General features: G+C 40.8%; 2 protein-coding genes across 3 annotated transcripts; both read right to left on the reverse strand.

Annotated features, from left to right (window-relative positions):
- Nucleotides 1–954: 954 nt before the first annotated feature.
- nudt7 (nudix (nucleoside diphosphate linked moiety X)-type motif 7) lies at nucleotides 955–3,272 on the reverse strand. Of its 2 annotated transcripts, XM_026176204.2 has the most exons (4): nucleotides 3,080–3,272; nucleotides 2,388–2,460; nucleotides 1,541–1,699; nucleotides 955–1,442 (listed from the first exon to the last, which is right to left on the reverse strand). In XM_026176204.2, the coding sequence occupies exons 1-4, from the start codon at nucleotides 3,253–3,255 to the stop codon at nucleotides 1,089–1,091; spliced, it is 762 nt and encodes a 253-aa protein (XP_026031989.1). In that variant the 5' UTR covers nucleotides 3,256–3,272; the 3' UTR covers nucleotides 955–1,088. The 2 variants fall into 2 exon arrangements, with proteins under 2 accessions (XP_026031989.1, XP_026031988.1); XM_026176203.2 differs by lacking the exon at nucleotides 3,080–3,272 and having other exon boundaries at nucleotides 2,388–2,847.
- Nucleotides 3,273–3,521: 249 nt separating this feature from the next.
- Nucleotides 3,522–9,732, reverse strand: hprt1l (hypoxanthine phosphoribosyltransferase 1, like). The gene is made up of 9 exons (XM_026176206.2): nucleotides 9,342–9,732; nucleotides 8,921–9,027; nucleotides 8,356–8,539; nucleotides 8,093–8,158; nucleotides 7,988–8,005; nucleotides 7,667–7,749; nucleotides 6,803–6,849; nucleotides 5,149–5,225; nucleotides 3,522–4,091 (listed from the first exon to the last, which is right to left on the reverse strand). Exons 1-9 carry the CDS (start codon nucleotides 9,357–9,359, stop codon nucleotides 4,044–4,046), a joined length of 648 nt encoding a protein of 215 aa, XP_026031991.2. The 5' UTR covers nucleotides 9,360–9,732; the 3' UTR covers nucleotides 3,522–4,043.
- Nucleotides 9,733–10,285: the final 553 nt, after the last annotated feature.

The raw sequence follows: 10,285 nt of genomic DNA on the forward strand, positions 1-10,285 counted from the left end.
GTTTTTGATTGTGGTGTAATTTCAAAACCGACCATTAGTTTTATTATTATTATTCATTTCAGTCCGACTTTGTCGAATAGCCACTTCACCGGGGGGGAGGGAAAAAAAGAAAAAAAAAGAAACTGTTGATTTAAAGGCGTTGAAAAGAGCACACAAATCTTTGCATAATATTTTTGTCCTTCAGTCATGTAAATGAATATCCATGTATATTTAAATGTGAAATATACTGCAGGGGTAGTTTGAATTTCAATTGTGACGCTTTCAACAGAACTTTGTGTGCCTTGATAACTTAAACGTTGCTCTGCTGTGTTTACTGGTGTCCCTTTTGTCTCATTGCTCCTTTTTATTCTCTAAGACTGTTTAACATCCGAAAGCTTTTCCGTTACTCTCACCTCCCCCTGACACGGACATAACCGTAACTGTTATACTTTAACATGTTCTCAATCCGTTGCAAGATATCAACATAATATTGTGCAGCTTCACCAGTGAATTGTCACCTTGTTGTTTTCTATTGAAAATGCTTTTCATGCCTCATGAGATTTGTACATGTGAGGTAAAAGGGACGAGACAGTGGAGATTGTTTTTAGCGAGAACTTTGTGTTGATGTGCTTGTCAACATTACTATTGTTGCTGTGAAACGCTTGATCAAAAGGGGCAACCATGATAAATTAAATTGCCAATAGTGTGAGCTGTATCTTGTGTGTAATCAGTTTGCTCACTTTTCCTAGTTCGCTTCTATTTCACATTCTCCAACAGTTCTGTTGTATCCGTTCTGTGTAGCTTGAGCTTTAGTATCTAGCCTTACGACCCTGCAGTAGGGATAAAGGTCAAACCTGGTGTGTTATCATACATCTGAACTATTATTAACATGTAATTTTGCCTTTGTCTGGACATTTGTATACTCTTTGTTTATATCTGTAATCCTGCTGCTACATTAAATGAATTTTGAAAAACTGAAAATATCTTTTTATTTGCATCTTTTCACCACACTGAAAAGTTTATATACATCCTTTCAAACAATTATTACACACATTCATAGAAATTATACAGTAAATTCAATGGGGCTTCAGGTATTGGGGAAAATCTGTTCATAGTTTACTGATTCTTCTGTGTAGGATCTGTTGGAAGAATGCTAGTGGGTCCTCAGAGTCAAAGCCAACTTCAAACTCGGGTTTCTTTTTAAGAGCAAGGACAGCAACCAGGATGGCCAGCAAGGCAGTCAATCCCCATATGTGATATTGGCTTCCCAAATCAGTGTCCACAAAATAAAATGAGTGCAGCAGCCCCGACATCCCAACGACACCATATGTAGAGTGGTGGTCCTCCTTGCTGGTGAAGAAGTCCAATGGGACTGTGAACACAGCACTGACCTCAGCTGGGTTTGGACTGGGACAAAATGACTCCTCTATGAAGCCAACAACTGGGGTCACCAACAGACCGGTCTGTTGACAAAGAACGACAATTAGGAGGGGGTGATTTGAGAAAATGAATAAGACTCAAGTCAGTCAATACTCTTAAAGAAAATCATGTTTTATTCTACCTTATTAATGATTGGAAACAGCGTACAGACCACCTGAACGTCATCAGGTGATAGACCTATCTCCTCCTCCGCTTCTCTCAGAGCTGTGTCCACATCGTCATGGTCACTGGGGTCTCTCTTTCCACCTGGGAAACACACCTCACCAGCACTGGTCCTCAGCTACAAAGAAAGAAACATAAATAAGATGGATTTACAGGATAGATGAAGACAGTGACTGAGAGATAGCATCCATCTCAGTGTTATCTCAGCTGCTACAGGGTGACAGGAAGGGTACATCTTGGACAGGTCTGTTACAGGGCTACACAGACACAATCATATGCATTCACCTTCACACCTATCAGCCATTTAGAATCATCCATTAACGTAACCCCACTAACTGCCGTCTATGGGAAGTAGCCATGCAAAACGTCAGACATAAAGACCCCAGCCAGATGGTGGGTTCAGGCCCTGGACCACCTTGCTGTGAGGAAACAGTGCTTGCCACAATACTGCCCGTGGAAAGACAGTAGCAAGACTGAAAGTTGGTAAGATGTTAGTGAATCGACCTATATGCATTTATGTATGTTTTGGAGATGACTTTTTGACATTTTGGGGGAAGTTAGTGGGATGGACAGGATTAGGAATGAGTACATCATAGGGATAGTTCGGGTTAGAGGCAAGGCTGGGACGGTTTGGAAGTGCAGAGAAGAGAGGGTGCCTGCATTGGAGAAGGATGTTGAGGACATGCACGGAGTTGGTGTGACAGAAAAGGAAGCTGGGGATAGCGGTCAGATAAAGGTAGATGAAATGCTGTGGCGAACCCCAGATAGAGAAGTGAGAAGAAACCGCATTTACCCACTCAAGTTACCTCTTTTGAACGCAGCGTCAGCAAGGTGTACAGCCGCCCACTCCTCACGAACAGCGGGATCAGCACAGAAGCTCTGGGCAGCAATGGCAGATAGGAAAACTTATCTCCTATGTCAAACTGCTTTAAAATGCCTATAATCTCTTCTTTAACGTGCATGATAGTGAGTGACCTGGTTAAAGTCCAAGTCTTGAACAATCTGGTACGACTTATTATTAAATAAACACAAAATCTTGGAAAACAAACGTTGACAGCTAAAAACAATACTGTTATGCTTACAGTGAAACTAACGTTAGCAGCAGAGCTAAGTCTAATCAGTCCATGGTAGTTCAGAAAACACCTGCGTTGTAGGAAAGCTAATGTGTATATAATGGTAAACTTTCCCAATACCATTCGCCCTTCTTTGACAGCTACTTCCTGCCCGAGTTTAAGCTAACACCAGAAACGGATGTGATGTCGAATTGCGACAACTTCCGCTTTAGACACGTTATTCAATTAGCTAAAGCATTTGGTGTTGATGCTTGAGCCTCAAAAAGAGTACAAGTGTATTTTGAGAGTGTTTGATAATTTAAAACATTCTCTAATAGGATCACGGAGATTATCATGACTGCGGAGAAACTCGAGAGAGGGTATTTTTGTCGCGTTAGTCTCCTCTCTGCTGCCTCCTTTAGAGGTCGCCATAGTGTATCATTTACCTCCACATCACCCTATCCGTAGCTTTCTCCTCTGTCTCACTAACCCACTGTACATACTCCTTCCTCTTTTCCTCAATCTTCAACATCCTTTCTCCAGTATATCCGCGATCTATCATCTGCACACATCCAAACCATCTCAGCCTCGTCTCTCCAACCTGTCCATCTGATGTACTCATTTGCTAATCCTGTATATCCTGGTTACCTCCAGCTCAGCCTCCTTCCTGATACAATCCCAACTGTACTTGTCATTCTTAACCACAGTCTTGCTGCCCTGAAACATGTCCTACACCCCCCCTCACATCCTTTTTTCTTGCCACTCCTATTTCACATAGTACCACAGTCAAGTGTGTTTTGGTAATTAGTTTAAAGTAGGCCTATTACTTTTGTAAAAACATGCATAAATGCAGTGTTACTCCCTCTTCTGGGAAAATAGAAAACAGACTCGAGGTTTCACTGGGATTTGTATTGCTGTAAAGAGATCCTTGGTGAAAACATTGGACATGAATCAAAACATACAGTACATGACAAGTCATTTTATGGCATAATGAGAGGATATGTCTTCAGTATAAATCCAAACTGAAACATTCAAACATTCGAAGGCTACAAATAATCTGACAGCTCACTGAAAATAAAGCAGTAGCCTGAGATGTGTGTACTTCCATAAGAGCAAATTAATTACATTTTTTTTATCTCCACTTCTATTCAAAACTGTTATTTACACCTTCAGTCTTAACATAAATTCAATAAATTGACAACCAAAATATTGATAATATACAGAATTAATCCCACTTATAAGGGGGGAAAGAAATGTTCTTAAAGTTAGTTACAACCCACAAGTCACTTTTTGTGGATTCGCATATAGAAAAATAAATACGTTTCAAAACACAGCAAAGCTAACGAGGCTCGTCACAGTGGTCCAAGTCTTCAGCGATTCAGACATCGGCCTCTGCAGCACTTCATCTGCTCACACTTTGTACTTCTCCTTTGCTTGGTCATTCAGTATACAGATGTGCTGAGGAAAAGAAGAGGAAAAAACATCAACAGAAATGCTGAATATTATAACACTGGTTTCACTAAAAACCAGTGACACCAAACATGGCAGCCTCATGGTGCGTAAGCAGGCAGAACATCAGGACCCTGAAACTGCAGTTGCCCTTTTTTTTTTTTTTTTACACACCTCTTTTATTCCTACTGCAGCAAATATTTAAGGCAAAGTTATTTTCAGAAATACCTTAACATTTTAATACAACACTACACAACCATATTAAAAAAAAAAAAACAACAAAAAAAAAAAAACATTTGTTGCCCAATCCTGTAACTATACAAAACACTATAAATATACTTTTCCACTTTGAAGATTTGAGGATAAAGTGACTAAAATTAACATCAACAGTCTGCCTAAATAATGTCATGATTAGGTTAAAATTGGGACTCTGGTGGGTGACTATGTATGTAAGCATAACTGGTCCACATATTGTTATGGCACAACTAGTGCACTCAAACTAAGCTAAAGAAAATGTAATCCCACTTAGACCATTTAGAGAAAAAAAAAATTTTTTCCTTTCAGTGAAGGTCAAAATCAGTTTTTAATGCAGGATAAATCCTGATAATTCATATTAGATGGGTCCTCAAAACAACCATGTAAAAGCAATAATATCTAAAATAATTTCATCTTAGGGCAGACAGATAATTTGTGAAATATCAAGCCAATTACTCATTCAGTATCTCAGGTGCACTTGTTCTTGTGAGCATGTAAAAACATCTAACATTTTCCACACCTCTGTAAATAGAATGGTTTGGCACTTGTGCACTTTGGTTTTCTACTCTGAGCACTCAAAGCACTTTTTAACTACACGCACCATTCACCCTATCACACACATTCACAAACTTGCATGCCAATGGATGCATGGGGGCAAATCAGGGTCCAGTATTATACCAGCTTGCCAGCGATTATTAGAACCACAGCTATCTCCAGTGAATGTTGCAGTGATCCAAACCAGCTAAATCTGTGTTAAAAATCACCTTTATAATAGGAGACCTTGAGTAATCAACTTCCAAAAAACACTTACACTGAGATCTCTGAAGTACTCGTTGTAATCCAAAGCATAGCCAACCAGAAAGGCATCCGGTACCTCAAAACCGATGTCTGGGGGAAAACAAACAAACAAACAAACAAACAAACAAACAAACAAACAAACAAACAAACAAACAAACATTATAATATGTATTTATATTATATAAGTAAAATCACATGGATACTGGAGTGGTTGGCACGGTACAAAGCTAATAGTATACTAATAACCTTCATCAGGAAGTCAGTGGGTCTGTGGAACACAACACAGGAAACAAAATCGAAGGCAATCACTTAAGTTGCCATCAAATGCAGAATATACCAAAGTGTCCCCGCTGCTGTTCTGCATAGGCCTCAACCCTCTAAGCCAGCTCATCATTAAGAGCTGATACGATGGATATGAAGGGGTGCAGTTGCCAGAAGATAAAATAGCAGATATATAGAACAACTATAAGTACCTGTATATCCCACAGGCCAACGAGAACCATGACAAAGTCGCACAAAGATCAGCCACAGCCATATACCTCCAAAAGGTATTGTAGGTTCTAAGAAGCTAGCTGAACAGAAGGAATAAGATCCAAGCCATCAATGTCTGTGCCCTATCGATCATCAGATACCCAGTTTGAATAATAAGCTGACCACAGGAGGAGAGAGATGGCACTCATGTCAAGACACCAAAATTCCTCACAATGCACGGAGCTCTCTACCTGAAGTCTAGCACCCTGAGGGTTTATGAGCAACAGAAAAAAGGAACGGAGAGGATTAGTGAGTGCCAAGAATACCTCAGACAACTGAGGATACTTGGGGAACAGGACGAGGAACTATCATGGATGACCAAACCCCTATGGGAATCTGTTCCTGGAATGTACCATCAACGGATAGAGGAAGGAGCTGGCATTAAGAAATACTACCAGTGGATAGAAAAGGATGGCTTAGAGGAGAGTTCTGATCATAGCAGTATAACAACAAGGTCCTATCAGAGCTTGACTTCTAGACAGACAAGCAGCTGCTGACTAACCAACCAGACATAGTGGTGGTTAACAAAGTGCATCTGTGATAGATGTGGGGATCTCAGCCGACAGCAACTAGGAAGAAACACAAAAAATAGAGAACTAGCAAGGGCAGAAGAAACAACTGGAGCAGATGGGAAAGGTAAAGTCTAAAGTGGCTGCAGTGATAGGAGCATTAGGAGCTGTGAGAACAGGAAATCTCCCTATGTAATATCACTGATACAAGGGGTTATAAATAAGAGAAACCAGAAGCTACTTTTAAGACCACTGGAAGAAAACAAGCAACAAACTGGCTCTGACATAAACAAGCAGTCACTGCTCTTTTATGGTCTCAGCGGAAAGTCAAAACACTTACAGTAACAGCTGTCCTTGAGGGACGATCTTAAAGAGATTACCCAACTCAAACCTAAAAGCATTACATAATCATAGATGGTGTGAGCAGGGGGTTATAAGGCTTGCATTAGTACATAAGTGCCAGGCTCGGCTACATTTAGAGTAGATTTCCCTGAGATTAATTATAATCCTGCTTTATTAAAATTTTCACTGGGTCTTCGAAGAGTCGCAAATGACTGAAAGTCACAAATTGAGCCATACCATTCGTCACTACACAGAGAATGTAGAAGAAAAATAAGAGGTTCTCACAGTCTGGTCTATATCCTGAACTTCTTGGGGTCCTCTTCACCAGGAGACTAGAATGATAAATGCGGAAAGCTTTATGAGGAAGTCAAAGACAAAAAGCTGTCATCAAAACAAAGACTGTTCAGGTCACGTTTTACATCTTTCACTGCCCTGTTACATCCACCCATAGATGGCTATTTGCAGTCCAAGATTAAACTTTTTTTTTTAGCTTATGGACCCATGTACAGACAAAACTGGGGAATCCTATTTCACAAAATAAATTTTTTACTGTGGTAGATTCTAGAAAATGACAATTCTAACTGAAAAAAATAGACGCTTGTGGATTGTAAAAGTGTCTGTTCAGCTGCAGTGTGCTCGAAAGACATTTCAGTGGTAGATATTGCAAAACCTCAGGGGGAACAGAAAATAATCACATGGTTCGAAATCACACTCAAGTGGGAGGAGTTTTATTTTTTCCTGTGGTAAACTACCCCTTAAAAGTCTATAATTCTATTTAAATGGGTATGACAAAAAACTGATAGGAGACTATTACACGGCACACATAAAAGCCACAGAGATGTCCCTCCCAAACTACTGTAAGTGGTGCAAACAGAGGGGAACTGTATCGGCTGAGCACTTTTCCTGTTTTAACCTGCTATCAGGAATACATCAGAGAAATGGCCTCTGCCTCCACAGTGCAGTTAATAGAACTGCAGATTAACTCTTAAGCTGCTCCATCCTTCCGTCACATCACATCTCTAATACAGTCCTAAAGGAGAGTACCCGTTAGTTAGATGCATTTTGTCTCTCTGAAGACATACCAGCCAGTTACTGTGGAGGTCTGTAATTCAGTCTCATGCACTATAAACAGCATCTGAGGGTGCCTACCTTACAACTTTAACCATCTTAGGATTACATTCACTCAGTAGAGAAAGTAGTGTTTCCATCGTCCTTCCTGTCTCCACAATATCCTTTCAACAAGGCCGGAAGTGGTCGAATTAGAGATGTAAGCACAAATAAGCATCTATCAGATATCATGTCTGATATTTAATGTTAAAAGCAAGCAAACATAACTGTAATTTAAAACCACTACAGTAGCAGTAATAAAATATGAGTATTTAATGTTTTATTTAACCCTAATAATAGAGATCATGTTTTAGATGATTCATTCATCATTCAGCCACCTGAATGATAATAACAAGAGCTTACCTCAACAATCAAAACATTCTGCGGAGCAAAAAAACAGAAGCAAAGTTAATAATTTAAACCTCTATGAAGAAGACAGCAGCATTTCTCTGTGACAGAAAGACTAACCTTGCCTGCGAGATTGGACAGCTCATCCCCTCCAATGACTTTAACATTGTTAGTTGACTTATCATTCTGGGGGGGCACAAAAATGAGACAGTATCCATAAGCTCAAACTCCCTCATAATGAAAGTTTTTATCAAAAAAAAAAAAGTCTACTTTTCCAAAATGCCTCTGCACTGCAGCGATTTTTAACAAGAATGCTCTCATTTGTACTTCTGCCAACTCCATTTCCCTCCGCTCACATCCATGAAATGAGAAAGGCGGCTTACGCAGTAGCTCTTCACCCTAATGAAATCCACTGTCAGCGGGACTGATTTATCACTGTTCTGGTTCAGTGATTTAATGTAGTCGAGGAGGTCTGCAAAAAACTTGTAGCCGCCTTTCAGCACACACAGAGCTACAATGTGGTGTCCCCCCATGTCTCGAATGATGTCGCGGGCCAGGCGCTCTGTCCTGCATCAAAGAGGAGGTGGGAGAGAGAAACAGTGACAGCACTGTAAATCATAATGACGCCTAGTTCTTAAATGATGGGGAGAATATCCTTTAAGTGATTTTGCACTTTAGCACTACTGGCATTGAGTCTTCATATGCCCTCAAACCCACATACAAATCCACCCCTGGTTGTGGCTAGCAGTATTTTGTATAGTGCACACCTGTTTTTCATAGCACACATTCTGAAAACACGAGTCCGCTCCACTAAGTACCTCACGATTGCAGCAGTTTCCCATCATCAGTACACCTGTGCAACAAAGATGTCTGCTGTGAACCCCAACCCCCCCAAAACAAAACAAACAAAACAAAAAACCCAGCCAGAGAGGTGACAAATCACTTTACCTGTCCATGATGAGTCCATGTGGGATAATCACCTTGTCCAAATCGTCCTCATAATGTCTGGGAACACAGAAAAGGTCCAGGTCGTGGCCTTTCTCATCATCAGCTATCTGGAACCATAAATTGAAATGCGCAAACTATTTGGCACTGACAGATAATGTGCGCCAAAGATGCGTTAAATCAAAGTGAAGCCCCCCACCCCCGGCAACACCGAGCCTCTCAACCACCTGTTTACCCAATTTACTGGGCGAATTAGTGGTAGGGTGGCGGTAAGGTAAAAAGGCATGACAGCTTAGATTGCGAGGGAAAAGCTCGTGCCTCCTCCCTTCTATTTAAAAGGGCCTACCGTGCCCCGCGCACAACCACACCCCGACAAGTACGAAACACCCCAGCCCGGAGAGAGGACGGCAGCTGGCAGCCTCACCTGCAGATAGGAAGCCATGACACCCCCGGCGGCCGTCCGATCCGTTCAGTCGCAGCGAAAAATCTGAACAGTCATGCTCAGGTCCTGAGAGACGGGGAAGAGGAGGGGTGTGTGGAGGTTTGATGACAGGAGGCTGCACGAGCGGCTCTCCTCTTTTCCTTTTTTTTTTTTTTTTTTTTTACGGACTGCTTGTGAGCTGGAGCGGCACACGCGACGCTCCTCCGCCGGGTTTTAAGCCCTTTACGTCAGAATCCAGTTTGTCTTTCCGATAATCTGATTTGTCCCACACAACCAGGGCTTAAACGCGCTATGGTGGTGTTACTCCTACTCGTATATTTTGGTAAGTGAAAGAGCGAGAAACTTCCAGCGCTGGGGAGAGGCTGCAGATGACGCAGTTTAAAAAAAAACAAAAACATGCCAGGTGACGGCTCCTCCTCATCAAAGAGCTGTGCGCGAGCGTTTATCACGCATCTGTGCTCCGCAATGATTTCACAGACAAGCCCAATACATTAATTAAACCGCTTTTAATTTGACAATATGTGCTAGAAATGTTTCCTGTAGCTTAATTCAAATTTAAAAAATCAGAAATGTTAAATGATTATCACAGTTGTAATTAAAGTGTTTTTATTCTTTACTAATGCAAAACTTGTGTATGAAAGAATAAGTGTGAAAAAGTTATACTGAAACAGGCAATTCACTGGGTTATTACTCATTAAGGTGCTAGCTGTCTTTCAGACTAGTCAGAACCTTTGCTGAGGACATTGCTTTGCATCATCTGCTTGATGAGCTTCAAATGTGAAAACAAATTGTGTGCAATTTCTAAAAGATCTAAAGTATTTTCTTTTCCCATTATGCTCTATTAATAACAGTTTCTCTACAGGGGAACATTATTCCCCTGGCTTTCTTGCCTTAAGTATTTAAATGAAAGCTTAGTTTTGCTGTAT

Source organism: Astatotilapia calliptera, chromosome 7 (genome assembly GCF_964374335.1).
Source record: "Astatotilapia calliptera chromosome 7, fAstCal68.1, whole genome shotgun sequence".
NCBI classification, from domain to species: domain Eukaryota; kingdom Metazoa; phylum Chordata; class Actinopteri; order Cichliformes; family Cichlidae; genus Astatotilapia; species Astatotilapia calliptera.